At 40.9% G+C, this 15,917-nt stretch overlaps 1 protein-coding gene across 4 annotated transcripts in view; it reads right to left on the bottom strand.

Annotated features, from left to right (window-relative positions):
• The window catches only part of APC (APC regulator of WNT signaling pathway), a gene marked incomplete at both ends in the record, with an annotated part of 114,077 nt that extends 99,762 nt beyond the window's left edge, over window positions 1-14,315 (bottom strand). For all 4 annotated transcript variants that reach the window (XM_080696151.1, XM_080696157.1, XM_080696164.1 and 1 more), the window contains one exon: window positions 14,151-14,315. In XM_080696151.1, coding sequence (XP_080552277.1) covers window positions 14,151-14,315 — 165 coding nt within the window. The remainder of the gene's footprint in view (window positions 1-14,150) is intronic.
• Between the last annotated feature and the right edge of the window lie 1,602 nt (window positions 14,316-15,917).

Genomic DNA, 15,917 nt, shown 5'->3' with positions numbered 1-15,917 from the left:
GGTGGCGCACGCTTGTAATCCCAGCATTCGGGAGGGTGAGACCAAGGATCGCGGTTCGTGGACAGCCTCAGCTACTTAGTGAGGCCCTCTGCAACTCAGTAAGACCTGGTTTCAAAATAAAGAATAAAAAATAGGGCGGGGGGTATAGCTCGGAGGTCGAATGCCCCTGGGTTCCATCCCCAGACCCGCAAAAAAAAAAAAAAAAAAAGAAAAAAAAATTATTTCTTTGACAGACAACTGAATCAAATGCATAGAGATTTGGAAATATTGGAATTAAGAGAAAGACTAAAAATAACTATGCTCATTACATTTATGATGATAAAAGTAAACTTCAATATTTCTGCTTGAAACTGAAAACTATAAAAATATAAAAAGTGACTCAGACCTGGGCATGGTGGCACATGACTAGGATCTTAGTACTTGGAAGGTGGAGACAAGAAGATTGCAGGTTCAAGGCCAATGTGTGATAACTGAAATGAGATCCTGTTTGAAAATAAAAAATAAAATAGCATTGGGGGAACTTCCGGGAAGATGGCGACCGAGAAAAGCAGGGCTTAAGAGCCCTGCAAACAACCAATCTCCATTACCACAAAATCAGCACCTTTCATAGCCAGAAAACACCATCACCAGATAAACAAAAAAATCACCAGGCTCCAGAGAGAAAGCGGACTGAGAACAGAGCTCAGAGCCACAGAGGAGATAACCGGCCTCATGCCCGAGGACGCGGCAGCAGCGCCATACTGCTGGAGGCGGCGGCAAATTCACCGGACGGCTACAGCAAGCCGAGGTGAGCGGCTGCAGAACAGCCAGGTGGGATTTCTCGCCGCTGGTAAAATCTAAAGCTCCCAGTGGCTGAGCTCAGCACACGCCGCAGAGATTCAGAGTGGAAATCAAAACCAAGAAGAAAATACGCCAGCCTCACGGCCGAGAGCGTGGCAGCGGCGCCATATTGCCACCGGCAGCAGCAGCAGAGAATTCACCGAATCCAGTACAGCTACATCTGCGTACTCAAGAACAGTGAGTCAAATTGCGGGCCACAGAGGAGAAATCCCAGTACTGTACTCCCTGGGACTTGACCCAGTGGGGGAGGGGCGGTGGCAGAGATATCACACCATAGGAGAACGTGCAACCTGGCACCCCCCACAGTCTAAAGCAGCCTCTATCGACTCTCTGGGTCGGAGACTCTGTGATACAACCCAGTAAAGGAGTAGTGGGGGTCTGAGATACTACTGACTCGAGATCCAGAGCACCTTAAGTGAAGTCATAGTGACCCAAGGGAAGAACCCAGAGAAGGCACAAACTTCCGAAATCATGGGAAAGAGGAATAACACTGGAGCAATGAATGCCCACAACCCCACAACATCAGAACCCGATAAAACAGAAAATCAGAGATTTCTAGAAGATCAAATCAGGAAAATAACTGTAGAAATAATAGAGGTGCTTTGAAAAGAACTCAGAGAGAGCCAAAAAGAGATAAAGGATGCAATTAATGAAGTAAAGGCCTCAATTCAAAGCACAAACAACCGATTAGACCACATGGAGAACAGAATCTCGCTCTTAGAAGATGATCATTCCAAAAATGAACGCATAGTTTCTAATCTAGAAAAAAATATCCTACAGCAGGAATCTGATATTGAAGAAATATGGGCCCATTTTAAGAGAGCTAACCTAAGAATATTGGAATAGAGGAGGGAAAAGAAAGTGAAACCAAAGGGATCAACAATCTCTTCAAGGAAGTAATAGCAGAAAATTTTCCAAACATAGAGCAAGAGGTTGATACACAGATCCAGGAAACTTATAGAACTCCCTTTAGACAGGATCGGAGAAGAGGATTCCCCACGCCACATAATTGTCAAAATGACAATGTGGAAGCCAAGCAGAGAATCTTAAAGGCAACAAAAACAAAGAGCCAAGTGACATTCAGAGGCAAACCAATTAGAATCACTCCAGACTTCCCAAACCAAGTCATGAGAGCCAGAAGGGCTTGGAGTAACATATTCCAAACTCTGAAAGAAAACAACTTCCAGCCAAAAATCTCCTACCCAGCCATACTTTCTATCAAATTAAATGGAGAAATAAGAAGCTTCCATGACAAACAGAAACTGAAGGAATTTATGTCTTCAAAACCAGCACTAGAGAAAATACTCAAAGAGATTAACTACAAAGAAATAGGTAACACACACCAGAACCAGAGAAACAAGAGTTTCCATCCAACAGTCAACTAAGATTGGTTATCTGTGGAGATTCATTATTTATGTTAGTCTTTTACCTATCTTTAAATGGTATTGTTTGCCTTTATTGTTGTTAATTTTTAGGATTTCTAGTTGGAATATTAATATACCTTCAGATATAGCATTTGGAAATATTTTATCCCATTCTATTAGTAACTATTAACTGTTTACATTGTCTTTGGATATACAATATTTTTTTTTATTTTTTAGGGAGTTTGTATACTCTTCTGTTGCCTGTGCCATTGAAATCATATCCAAGAAATCACTGCCAATTTCAATGTTGTGAGGTTTTATGACCCAGATTTTCTCCTAAAAGTTTATAGTCTTAAGATTTATATTTAGGTCTTTTATCTATTTTGAGTTAATATTTGTATATGGGATTAGGTAAGGGTCCAAATTTATTCTTTTCCATGTAATTATTATGTTTAACAATATTTAGTTAAAAGATTATTATTTTTTACCACCAAATGTTCGTGGAAACCTTGTCAAAAATAACTTGACAATATAGGGAAGAATTTAGCTCTAGGCTTTTATTTAACTCCAATGGTTTATATATCTGCCTTTAGAACAGTACTACACTGTTTCAATTATTGTAGCTTTATATGGTTTGAAATCAGAAAATATATATCTTCTAGCTTTGTTCTTTTTCAAGATCATTTTGGGTATCTAGAGTTCATATTCCATATTAGGATAGATTTTTTTTCCTGAAAAATAAATATATAAATATATGATAGTTTCACCTAAAAAAAATAGAAAAAAAAAATATTCTCTGGTAAGAAAGAAAGTAAAAAGAAACATTGAAATGTTATCTTTAAGTCATCAAAAGCTTGGTATCAGACAAATGAAACTGTTATGTGAGATTATCATTTTTAATTTTGTATAAATTGCTATAATACTAGATGTCAACCACTAAGCCAAGCATGGGAGGGAGGGATGGGGAGAGAATGGGGTGGGGATCGGGTGGGGGCTGACTGGGCGATGTGTGCATGTATGTCTACAAAAGTTTGTATCCCACTATGATGTATGAATACAGCGCACCAATAAAATAAAATAAAATATAAAAAAAATAGCATTGGGGATATAGCTCAAAGGTAGAATGCCCCTGGGTTCAATCTCTAGTAACACACACACACACACACACACACACACACACACTCATTCTCTCTCTCTCTCTCTCTCTCTTTCTCTCTCTCTCTCTCTCTCCCTCCCTCCCTCCTTTCCTCTCTCTCTCTCAAAAAAAAAAGTTCCAGTATTATAAAACAAAATAACCTAAAGTACTTATTGGAAGAGCAAACAACAGACTAGACATAGGTGGGGGAAAAAAGCATCAACTTTGAAGATAAAACCGAATGAGTCCTCCACACAAAGAGAAGGGAAGGGGAGGGAGCAACAGAAAAGAGGTTCAAAACAAAATAAGAGGGCTTTAACTAACCAAAAACCCTAAAAGTACATGCAAGAGAATATGAGGCAAAAGTAATACATGAAGAAATTTCCAAGACTGCTAAGACACCAATTCACATCTTCCTGAAGCACAAAGAATTAAATACTTAATCACAGCATGGTAAAACAACTGAAAATAAAGATTAAAATTTTAAAGGCAGCCAAAGGAAAACGATAGATTTTAAAAGGGAAATAAAACAAACTGAGGGCTCTATAACAAGGGGATGTGTTGAAATAAAGTAACCACCAACTCTAGAATTCTATATCCAGCAAAAATATCCTTCAGGAAGGAGAGAAAAAGCTGGGCATGGTGGTGCGCACTTGTAATCCCAGTACTTGGGAGGCTGAGACAGAAGGATCCCACAGGTTTGAAGTCAGCCTCAGCTACTTAGTGAGGCTATCTGCAACACAGTAACACCCCATTTCGAAATAAAATATAAAATATTTTGAAGGTAGAAAGCCTCTAGTTTCCATCCCCAGCACAATAAAGAAAGAAAGAAAGAAAGAAAGAAAGAAAGAAAGAAAGAAAGAAAGAAAATAAATAGGCATGATATTGTATGTTTGTAATCCCAGCTACTATGAAGGCTGAGTTAGGAGTATCTCAAGTTTAAGGCCAGCCTGAACAACTTAGCAAGATCTTACTTCAAAAAATAAAGAGATGGAGATCAGTGATATGGTGCTTCTATAGCAAATATAATGCCCTTGGTTTGATCTCCAGAACTGCAAAAACAAACAAACAAATAGGATAAAATAAGGACATTTTCTTTTTTCTTTCTTTCTTTCCTTTTTTTTTTTTTTTTTTTTTTTTTTTTTTTGAGGTACTGGGGGTGGAACCTAGGAGCTTTTCTACCTCCAGGCTACCCTCCCAGACCTATTTTATACTTTATTTGGAAACAGGGTCTCACTAAGTTGTTGAGAGCCTCACTAAGTAGCCGAGGTTGGCTTTGAACCTGTGCGATTCTCCTGTCTCAGCCTCCCAAGCGCGGGGATTACAAGTGTGTGCCACCATACCTGCCTAAAATAAGGACATTTTCTAAGGGACAATTTCTTTCTTTTTTTTAATTTTTATTTTTTTATAAGTGGAACATACTGAGAGTGGTGTACCTTTACATTGTGCTTCATGCCCTTCCCCCTCCACTTCCCTCCCCCCCAATAGAGAGTGTCCAGGTTAATCATGTTGTATTTATGCTATTACACATATTTGTATGTAGCTCCTCCATTGAACAACCTCAGCTTTCTTCCTCTTCTATCCTTCCATTCAAGCTTTGCTGAGATTTCCCCTCTATCATCTGGAGTCCCTCTGGTATTACTACTACTCCCTAGCTTGGGCATATTAGAGAAAACATGTGTCTAAGGGACAATTTCTAAAGAATGTGTTTCAGATTCTTCAAGATCAATGGAAATGATCCTAAGTAGAAGAGCACAGGAAAGGTAAAATATGAACCCTGACAGTATAAACTAATACAACAAAAAGGAGGGAGAAGGAAATTAAATAGAAATTAATTAAAAGTTCAACAACAATACTTATTATATGAGTAAGGCTGCAAAAAATAGAATTAAAGTGCATTGTCAGCCAGATGTGGTGGCACTTGCCTGCAATCCCAGTACATGGGAGGCTGAGTCAGGAGGATTGCATTTCAAGGATAGCCTCTGCTAGTAGCGAGACTCTCATCAACCTAGAGAAACCCAGTTTCAAAATAAAAATTTTAAAAAAGGGCTGGGGGTGTAGCTCAGAGGTAGAATGCCCCTGGGTTAAATCCCCAGTACCACACACACACAAAAAGTGCATTGTCTAGGAAGAGGATAAAAGTATTTATTAATATTAGACTTCATAAGATGTATATTGTAGTTTCTGGAGTCATTAGAAAAAGAAAATGAGGTGAGAACCTCCAAATAAGAGAAAATATCTGAATGATGAAACAGCCAACCAATCTAAATGGCTACAAAGGTTAAGAAGAGAGAATACAGACAATGCAAACATAAAGTATGTAATAAGATTGGAGATTTAAATTCAACCATGTCACCTAAGAGATATATCTAAAACACAGGAATATAGAAAGGTTAGATAGAATGGAAAAAGACATACCATGCCAACTATAATAAAGACAAAGCTGGACTTGTTATATTAATCCCATATGAACTAGACTTACAAAAAGTATTATCCTAATAAAAGATGACTACTTCAGAATGTTAAGTCACTCAGAAGACATAACTATTATACATTTCTATATAACTACTAGTATAGACTCAAATACATAAAGTAAAAGTTGAGAGAACTACAAAGGGAAATCAAATTCTCAGTCATACTGAAATATCTTAACATATTCTTCATTAATTGGTAGGAACAAATAAAGGATCACTAGTGAAACTTAAGATCTGAAATACAGAATTAACAAATACAATTTAATGAAAAATAAAGAACACTGCACACAATAATCACAAAGGAAAAAGTAGCATATGCTGTATCCATGGATTCTGCATCCTATGGATCAAAAATACATGAGAAATAATTGTGTCTGTACTGAACCTGTAGAGATTTTTCCCCTTGTTATTCCCTAAACAATATAGTATGGTAACTATTGACATAATATTTATATTGTGCTGCATATTATAAGTAATCAAGAGACGATTTAACATATACAAAAGGATGTGCATTTTATTTAAAAGACTTCAACATCTGGATAACCAATGGTCCTGGGGCTATAAGGTAGATCTCAAAGTCCTGAAACAGGCTTTTGAAACACAATGTTGTTGGACTATGCTGAAAAGACATTAGAACTTAAATGAAAAACTAGAAAATCTCCATATGCTTAGAAACTGTAAACATTAATACTTTTAAATAATCCAAAAGTCAAAATAGAAATCATACTGAAAATTAGAAAATATTTTGAGTTAATTATAAAATACTACATACCCAAACTAGTAATATAGCTAAACTGGAGCTTAGAGGAAAATGCTCAGCCTTAAATGAGTATATTTAAAAAGAAGTGCTGCCGGGCAGGCTTGTAATCCCCGCGCTTGGGAGGCTGAGATAGGGGGATTGCGCAGGTTCAAAGCCAGCCTCAGCTACGTAGGGAGGCTCTCAGCAACTCAGTGAGACCCTGTTTACAAATAAAATATAAAATAGGTCTGGGAGTGTAGCCCGGAGGTAGAGAGCCCCTGGGCTCCACCCCAGTACCACATACACACAAAAAAGAAGTGCTGTAAAAGAATGGACTACAAGAAGTTAACAAAAGAACAACCAGGTAAACTCCCAAAAGTAGAAGGAAGTCAATAAAGAGCAGAAATTGATGCAATAAAAAAGGAACATAAATAGGACTGGCAAATTACGAGAAGGTACAAATAATTTATGAGGGACATAAAAAGGGAATTCTTTCCTGAAGCCATTAAAAAGACAACAGAATATTTATTATGAACAATTTTATGTCAGTAAGTTTAAAAGTTTAGATAAAAAAATAAACTCTTAGGGTAATAATTACCAAAATAATCACCAGATAGAAAACCTGTATTCATTTAAAACTGAGAAATCGAGGGCTGAGGATGTAGCTAGTGGTAGGCAGCTTGTCCAGCATGTTTAAGGCACTGGGTTCAATGCCTAGTACTACAAGAGTGAGTGAGAGAGAAAGAAAGATTAAATTAATAACGAAAACCTTTTCCACAAAGAAAATTCCCAGTCTAGATGGTTTCTCCAACATTTAGGAAGAAATAAATTCCAATCAAACATAAACTTTTCCAGAACCGAAGCATGAGTAATTCATTTTAAAAGGCTAGAATAATAATGTTTATTTTAAATCCTGACAAGGACAGTACAGGTTATCTCACATGAACATCATGTAAACATTTTGTGACTTAGTCCATTACTTCATTCATTCAGATCTCACATCCCAAAAGGGTCTCAAGAAAACGTTCCCTTATTGACCTAAACGTTCCCTTATTGATCTCATTAGGCTTTATTCCCTGAACTTCTTTCAAAGCTTATATACTACTTGATGGTATTTGTGTGTGTGAATATGTGTATATGTATAATTTTTTAACTATGTATGTCCCCCAATAAAATTTAAGCTCAAAGAGAACACAGGCTCTGTTTTGCCCTTTTTTTTTTTGGTGGTACTGAGGTTCCTGGAAACCCTACTACCTCAGGGCTACACTGCCAGACCCGTTTTATATTTTTATTTGGAAACAGGGTCTCTTAAGCCAGCGAGGCTGGCTCTGAACCTGCACGATCCTCCTGTCTCCGCCTCCCAAGCACGGGGATTACAAGCGTGCGCCACCACGCCCGGCTTGCCCACTATTTTAGTCATGCTATTTGCACACAAGACTTTCAAAAATATTTGGTTTTGTTATTGTCTGGCTAGTTTTTTGTAGTGCTAGGGATAAAGCCAGGGACTTGGGCATGCTAGGGAAGCACTCTACCACTGAGTTAGCACCCCAACCCCTAAAAATATGTTTTAAGTGAATAACACTCATATTTAGTTGTATTGCTTGAGAACCTATATCCAGTCCTACATATCCTTGGGTTTTGCATCTTTGAATTCAATCAACGATGGATTAAAAATATTTAGGAAAATGGTGCATGCCTGTAATTCCAGCACTTCAGAGGCTGAGATAGGAGGACTGTAAGGTTCAAGGCCAGCCTCAGCAACTTAGTGAGACTATTTCAAAATAAAAAACTAAAAGGGCTGGGGTGTACCTTGAAGGTAGAATGCCCCTGCATTCAATCTCTAGTACAAAAACAGAAAAGAAAAAAAAATGCGTTTAAACAACACATCAAGCCTTTCTTTTTTCTTGTCATTATTTCCTAAACAATATAATGTAATAATTATTTGGGACCAGAAATAATTGGGTTTCCTGGATTTTGAAATATTTGCCTATGCATGAGATATCTTGGGGATGGGATACAAGTCTAAATAAAAAGGGCTCAGGGGAAGAGCACTTGCCTAGCATGCACAAGACCCTGGGCTCAATCCCCAGCACTGAAAAAGAAAAGTATATATTTTTCCATTTTACTTTGTATGTGATATGAGGGTATTAGACCTGAAAGTGCTACAGTGATTCACTACATGATATAGGCTAGCTTGAAAATGAAACCAAAATAAGGAGAATGATAGAGCATAACAAATAAAAAATTGAGCCAGCTCCTTGATTTCATGTGAGTCACTGAATGATATCTAAGCTAAAGTTCAACTACAAGATCTAAGTGCTTCTTTTAAGCCAGTTTGAATCCCCTCCTCCTCCTCCTCCTCCTCTTCCTTCTCTCCTTCTCCTCCTCCTTCTTCTTCTATACTGGGGATTGAACCCAGGGGCATTCTACCACCAAGTTACACCCCAGACCTATTTTTAATTTTTATTTTGAAACAAGGTCTAAGTTGCAGAGGGCTTCACTAAATACTGAGGCTGTCCTCAAGTTTGCAATCCTCCTGCCTCAGCCTCCTAAGTACTGGGATTACTGTGTGCCACCATGCCCAGCTGAATTTGGTTATGTCATTTATTTTTTTAATTAATTAATTATTTTTTGTGGTACTGGGGATGGAACCCAGGGGCTTTCTATCTCAGGGCTACACTTCCAGTCCTATTTTTTTATATTTTATTTGGAAACAGGGTCTCACTGAGTTGCTGAGAGCCTCCCTAAGTAGCTGAGGCTGGCTTTGAACCTACACTGTCATATAATATTTGGAATGGTCCACAAAACAAAAGAATTGTCTCTTCAAAAATGCCACTACACATGCCGGGTGTGGTGGTGCACACTTGTAATCCCTGCTCTTGGGAGGCTGAGACAGGAAGATTGCAGCTTCAAAGCCAGCATCAGCAACTCAGCCAGGCCCTCAGCAACTTAGCAAGACCTATTTCCAAATAAAACCCAAATATAGCTGGGATGTAGCATAGAGGTAGAATGCCCCGGGCTCAATCCCCAGCACCACCAAAATATATAAATTAAAAAGTTTGCTACTACTGTCTGAAATTCTTATGTCAATGTACTTTCCGTAAGATATTATAGAGCTATGTCACTGACAATGTGACTTCTCAGGTATTTGCCTTCTCCTTCTGAGATTGAAATGCCAAATACTGGGTTTCCTACCCTTCCTGCAACCAGGGTGTGGGCATGCCAGGATGGACATCTGATATAGGCTTTCTGTGAAGATTTTCTTGTTGATTAGTAAGATTTGAGAGGGCAAACTTCCATTTGACTTTCCTAGCTGTGAGATTGTGATGCCTGGAGCAGAAAGAGCCACCTGCAACCATGATGGGACAATCTCAGTCCAAAATCAGCACACTAAGGATTGTCAAGTTTAAACGAAAAAAACCTGGATACTTGAAAACATCATTGTTATTAAATTGACTAACCATGGAGTTCTCCAACTCTGTGGGATACTGTTTAAATCATGTATTCCATATCTGACAACAGATTTGACAGTGGAAGAACCACAATGACTGCAAGGTTTTAAGGCTGAGGGATAGGTGGTTACAAGAAAAACCAGAAAAAGAGGAATACAAATACACATATGCACATATAAACACATCAGGTGAAGACAGAGATCAGATGGATTCAGTTTGGTATGAGTTAAGCTTCAGGCAGTACATTTCAGACAGAGACATACAGCAACCCAAAGACGTAGGAAGTTTTAGAATAAATGCTCACAGAGAAATTATTTATAATCATGAAGAAAAAGGAAATGATCACTAAGAAACAATGAGAAGTATACAGACCCTTGCAGATGTGGTTACCTCCCGAGGACCATCCCACTGCCCCTGCATTATACTGTACTTACTCACTATTTTTAGGCAGGATTCGCTCTACCAGTACACTTGGCTACATGATCATCTGCATTTGTCCAATCAGAGTAAACCTGAGGACTTTTGGGAAAGGCTAGAAGAGAAGCGTTCTCTCTCCCTTTGAAAGTATATGAAGCCGGGCGTGGTGGCGCACGCTTGTAATCCCCGCACTTGGGAGGCAGAGACAGGAGGATCGCGTAGGTTCAAAGCCAGCCACGCTGGCTTAGGAGACCCTGTTTCCAAAAATAAAATAGGTCTGGGAGTGTAGCCCGGAGATAGACCGGCTTCCAGGAACCCCAGTACCACAAAAAAAGAAAAAAAAAAAAAAGAAAGTATATGAAGAAGTCCATAACATGAATATTGCCGATAGCCATCTTTTTATTAGGAGGGAAGCCAGTTTAAGCATAAAGCTCAAACAGGATGATAATGTTGAGACTAGCAGAGAAATGGGACTTCGGTGCCAATGACATACTCTATGAACAAACTACACTTCAAGTCATTTCCATCTATGCATTTTCCAATCCCATGAGCCAATACATTACTTTTGCTCTTAAATCCTGTCTGCAGCCTAATTGATATAGGGAATAGCTATGTTTAGGGGTAAAGAGCAAAATTGAGTGGTGTAGGAAATATGAAGAAATTTTCTGAGAAATAGGAAATCAGGAAGTACAATGTAGAAGATCCAAGAAATTAAATCGTTTTATAAGTAAAGAATATATTTTGCAGCTGGGTACAGCGGCACACAGTACTTGGGAGGCTGAGACAGGAGAATTGCAGGTTTGAAGCCAGCCTCAGCAATTTAGTAAGACCTTGTTTAAAAAATAAAGAACAAAATAGGACTAGAAGTGTAGTTCAGAGGAATAATGCTCCTGGGTTCAATCCCCAGTTACCACAGTCACAAAAAGAATATATTTCACAAATGGTCTAAGGAAACCAAAGATAACACAAGAAAGGCCATTGGGTTTGGTGTTAGGAGATGATAGGTCAACAGGTGACTTTTAAAAACTACCAATTTCTAAGCCAGGCATGGTGGCGCACGCTTTTAATCCCTGCGCTTGGGAGGCTGAGACAGGAGGATCGCACAAGTTCGAAGCCAGCCTCAGCTACTTAGTGAGGCTCTCGGCAACTTAGTGAGACCCTGTTTCCAAATAAAAAATATAAAATAGGTCTGGGGGTGTAGCCCAGAGGTAGAAAGCCTCTGGGTTCCACCCCCAGTACCACCACCAAAAAAAAAAAAAAAAAAAAAAAAAAAAAAAATGTCTAAAGAAGACACAGTGAAAAAGAAAGGAACTCCACAATGTACTGAACACTTGAATGGACATTTAACCAGTATTAATTCCTTCCACATCCATCCTGTGAGATTAAGTATAACATCCTACTTTATGAACAAAAAATAGTCTGAGTGGTAATGTGACCACAGACATATAGCTAGTAAGTGGTTTTATTTTTATTATTTTTATTTTTTGATGGTACTGGGGTTCCCGGAAGCCCTTCTACCTCCAGGCAACACTCCCAGACCTATTTTTATATTTTTATTTGGAAACAGGGTCTCTTAGCCAGCGAGGCTGGCTCCGAACCAGCGGGATCCTCCTGTCTCCACCTCCCAAGTGCAGGGATTACAAGCGTGCGCCACCACACCGGACTAGTAGGTGGTTTTAACAGGCTTCAAATTCAAGATTAAAAGATCCACCTGGCTCAAAGTCAATTTTCTTTTTACTATACTAGTACATGGGATGAAAAAAAAAAGAGAGAGACTTTAAGAAAAAAAAAATATATAGTGGCACAGCCAACTCATAATTTGGAATGGCCTCCTCGAGTTGAGCAGCATACAGCATTTGTATCTGTCAGCCCTGGACAAAACATATGCATATCATGTAGGTTAGAGGAAGAGAGGGAAGGAAGACACATCTGGAGGGATCGCTGTTAACAGAAAGATATTTCCTCTTCTAAGATAGGAGTCAATAGAGAGAAAATGCTGCGAAGAAAATTGGGAAGTAGGCGCAATACACCTCAAATGGTTGAGACTTTTCTCAATAAAGGAAGAGATCAAGTTATTTGCTATAAAAGCCTTTAGGAAATGAGACAAAACAGAACACAACACTAAAGACCAGGAAAGTACACAAGTATGAAAACTAACCAATATCCTGTTTTCCCACAACCCTCAGGATTTCAAGGTCAAACTGACAAAGATAATGAGGCTTCAGCATTTGGGACTAGAAAGGTTATGTCTACCGAAAGTGAAGTATTCTAGGCCATCAATAAGAGCTTGGTAAAAACTGACACCATGAAATCCTGGTTACATAGGCAAATGATACCAGCAGTAGGCAAATGGGTTGGATGAATAGAGACAAAGAGGGTTCATAAAGAAAGAAAGAGAAAACAGGTTCTGTAAGAGTGGAAGTGTGAGAGGTTTTGAGGCAAGTTTGTGGTTGGAGAAGTTTTTTTCTTTTTTAAAACAACATTCAGAGCTAAAAAATCCCATTTTTCCTACTGTTCCTTCGAATCAAAAAGAAAGGAGATACAATATCTAAAAACAGTCTTTGGTTATGGCCAATGAAGGCTACCAACAAACTGCAAGAATCAAACAGAAGTATTTTGCTTTCGAAAGAGAACACTTCTTTCTCTAAACTTTAGTTTAAAAGGTTTACCCATTTGCAATCTCAAAGGGCAAACTGTATCACTTCTATTTTAAATCGCATGTCCACGATTTTGGGGCTCTTGACACGTTATCCAAATATAGGACAGGATGAGACAGTCAACCAGGGCAACGTCCTCCACTGCCACTTAGATCTTGCTGTTTGCAGTTATAAACTATAGTAAGGTACCACATAGTTAAGCCAGTATCTTACATCAGTAACTGTGATCACTCCTGCTACGGTAATAAAGGAGAGGTGAGCCTGGCACAAATCTAAATTTTGTTGAAAGTACCAAGCACTGTAAGAATTGTTAAGCTGTAGCAACGATTGAGAATACAAGAAATTTGAGAAGTTCTGAACTTTAAGAAGCTTATCTCCATCTTAGTCCCTTCTAAATAAAACAAAGGGCTTGTACAATACAGGATTCTAAAGCGCCAGTGTGCAACTGAAGCTAACCCTAAATAATAGAATAAGTCATATCCTTTCTTGTGTCATAACGTGAGCTTACATTTTTGTAAGGTCTCGTTTTTGTAAAGAAACATAATGATTTCTAATTCCTTCACTGGTTCTACAAAAAAAAGCACCGCCTCAAAAGAGCACAGATTTACTACGCTGAAGAGATGAATGACTTGGCTGAACCACCACTTGCCATCCCCAGCTCCATTCCCCTACCCGCAGGAGTTTGCAGGGTCAGAGAATCAGACCCTTCTAAAAACAGCCCCGAGCCCCGGGGACTCGATTCCTTCCTCCAGGTGAACAGAATTCACCGGCCTCCGGGTAACAAGCCTTCTCTTTGTAACTCCACAGGCCAGGATATCGGGTCATCTTCCCAGACTGAGAACTAAAAACTCTGAAAGGAAGCAAGAAGAAATCGAGGAAGACCGAGGAGCGACCGACACCGGAGGGGCGGGCGACCCACCCGCCCTCCGCCCCACCGCGCGGGGGCCGGGCCGAGGGGCGCAGCCTCCTCCCGGGCCTGGAAGGGCGCGGGGTCAAAGGGCGTCGCGACGCCCCCGGGGCGCGGTGGGGCCGCGGAGACCCGAGCGGAGACCCGAGCCGCAGCCTCGCTCACCTGCCAGACGCTCGCCCCGCGGCCCGCAGCGCGGCCGCCGCCCGGGCTCTTCCCCTCCGGCCCGACGCAGTCCCTGCCGCCGCCCGAGCTCCAGGACCCGCGCGTCGAGGACGGCAGCGAGGCGGGCAGAGCGGCGACCGGACCCGCGACCCGGGAGGCGTACATAGGGGGGCCGGGGAGGCCACGCCGCGCCTCGCCGTCCTCACCGGCGGCCACCGCTGCTCCCCGGGAACAGCATCGCGCCAGCCTCGGCCCGCTGCTCCCGGGCCTTCGCCCGAAGCTCCCCCCCAAGCAGCGGCCCTTCCGGCAGCCACACTCCGCCCCCTCGCTACTCGGCCCCCGCCATCTTGTCGGAGGCGGGGAGGGCGCACTGCGCACGCGCGGACGGGGCCGGCCACGCCCCCGGGCACGGCCACGCCCCCGCCCGGCCCGCAGTGCGCAGCCGCGGGGCCGCCCGGGGCGCTGCGGGTCCCGCGCACCTTTGCAGATGGAGGCGTCAGGCCCCTTCCCCTCTTCTGAGCCGTACTGTGGCCAAATTCGTAGGCGCTTCTGTGCACACTGCAGCCAGTTATCCCGCGATCATTTATCCAGCGCCCGCTATGTGCCAGGTCCCGGGCCAGGCGCCGATGATAGATTAATCAATAAAAAGACTCCAGCGCTAATCGCCTAACCTAGTGGAGAAGAGGAAGATGGACGAGTTCTTGCTTTTATAGCGTCGCCCCTAACCTCCTCCCCGTTTTAATTGGAAAAATACCTCTTATGTAGTCCTCCAAGTTTGTCTCTCACAGTTCTTTACCTGGCTTCACCTGTCCAGTTTAATTTCACTCAGCGCTACTCAGCAAACAATTATCATTTGGATTTCAGTGATATACTAGATAGTGTTCTAGGCTCTAGGTTTACAACAATATGGAGTATAAGCTCATGGAATTTACATTCTAGGGCGAAAGAAAAGAGGGAGAATACCCCTGGGTTCCACCCCCAGTACCACAAAAAAATATTTTTTTTTCTTCCATAGCACTGAGTATATTTTTAGATGATATATGTATTGTCTCTTTACTCTCTCCCCACAAAATAGTGAACTCTGTAAGAAGGGAAGATGCCTTGCCCCCAGCGGATACCTAGTGCCTAGCCCCATGCCTGCCATGCGTGGTCAGTCAATAAATGTCTGTTGTCATTATCTAGGTAGTAGTGTACTACATTGGTTTTTACTTGTGTTTTTTATTATTAGATTAAGTCACTACCTATTTCTGTGTCTTCTCAACTAGATTATTTTTCTTTTCCTTTTCAATACTAGGGATTGAACCTAGAGATACTCTCCTGAGTTAAATCCCCAGCCCTTTTTACTTTTTCTTTTTGGATTAGGGAAGCTGGGTGTGGAGGGGCATGCCTGTAATCCCAGTCAGTACATGGGAGGCTGAGGCAGGAGGATCTCAGGTTTGAGGACAGCTCAGCAATTTAGTGAGAATTTGTTTCAATTAAAAAAAAAAGTTGGGGGTATAGCTTGGAGTTGGAACACAGGGCTCCATCCCTTTTTACTTTATGAGCTAGCGGCTTGCTGAATTGTCCTGGCTAGACTTGAATTTGTAATCCTTTCTCAGCCTCCCAAAATTATTGGGATTATAGATGTGGAGCACTGTACCCAGCTTCAGCTAGATTTTAAATAGAAACGAGAGAGAGAGAGAGAGAGAGAGAGAGAGAGAGAGAGGGAGAGAGAGAAGAGAGGATATGAATGAATGAGAATGAATGAGATGTAGAAGGGTGGGTGCC

This window comes from Muscardinus avellanarius (assembly GCF_963383645.1).
Source record: "Muscardinus avellanarius genome assembly, chromosome: 1".
Classification (NCBI taxonomy): domain Eukaryota; kingdom Metazoa; phylum Chordata; class Mammalia; order Rodentia; family Gliridae; genus Muscardinus; species Muscardinus avellanarius.
Note: the sequence above shows the minus strand (reverse complement) of the source record. Positions and strands in the feature narration are given on the sequence as shown.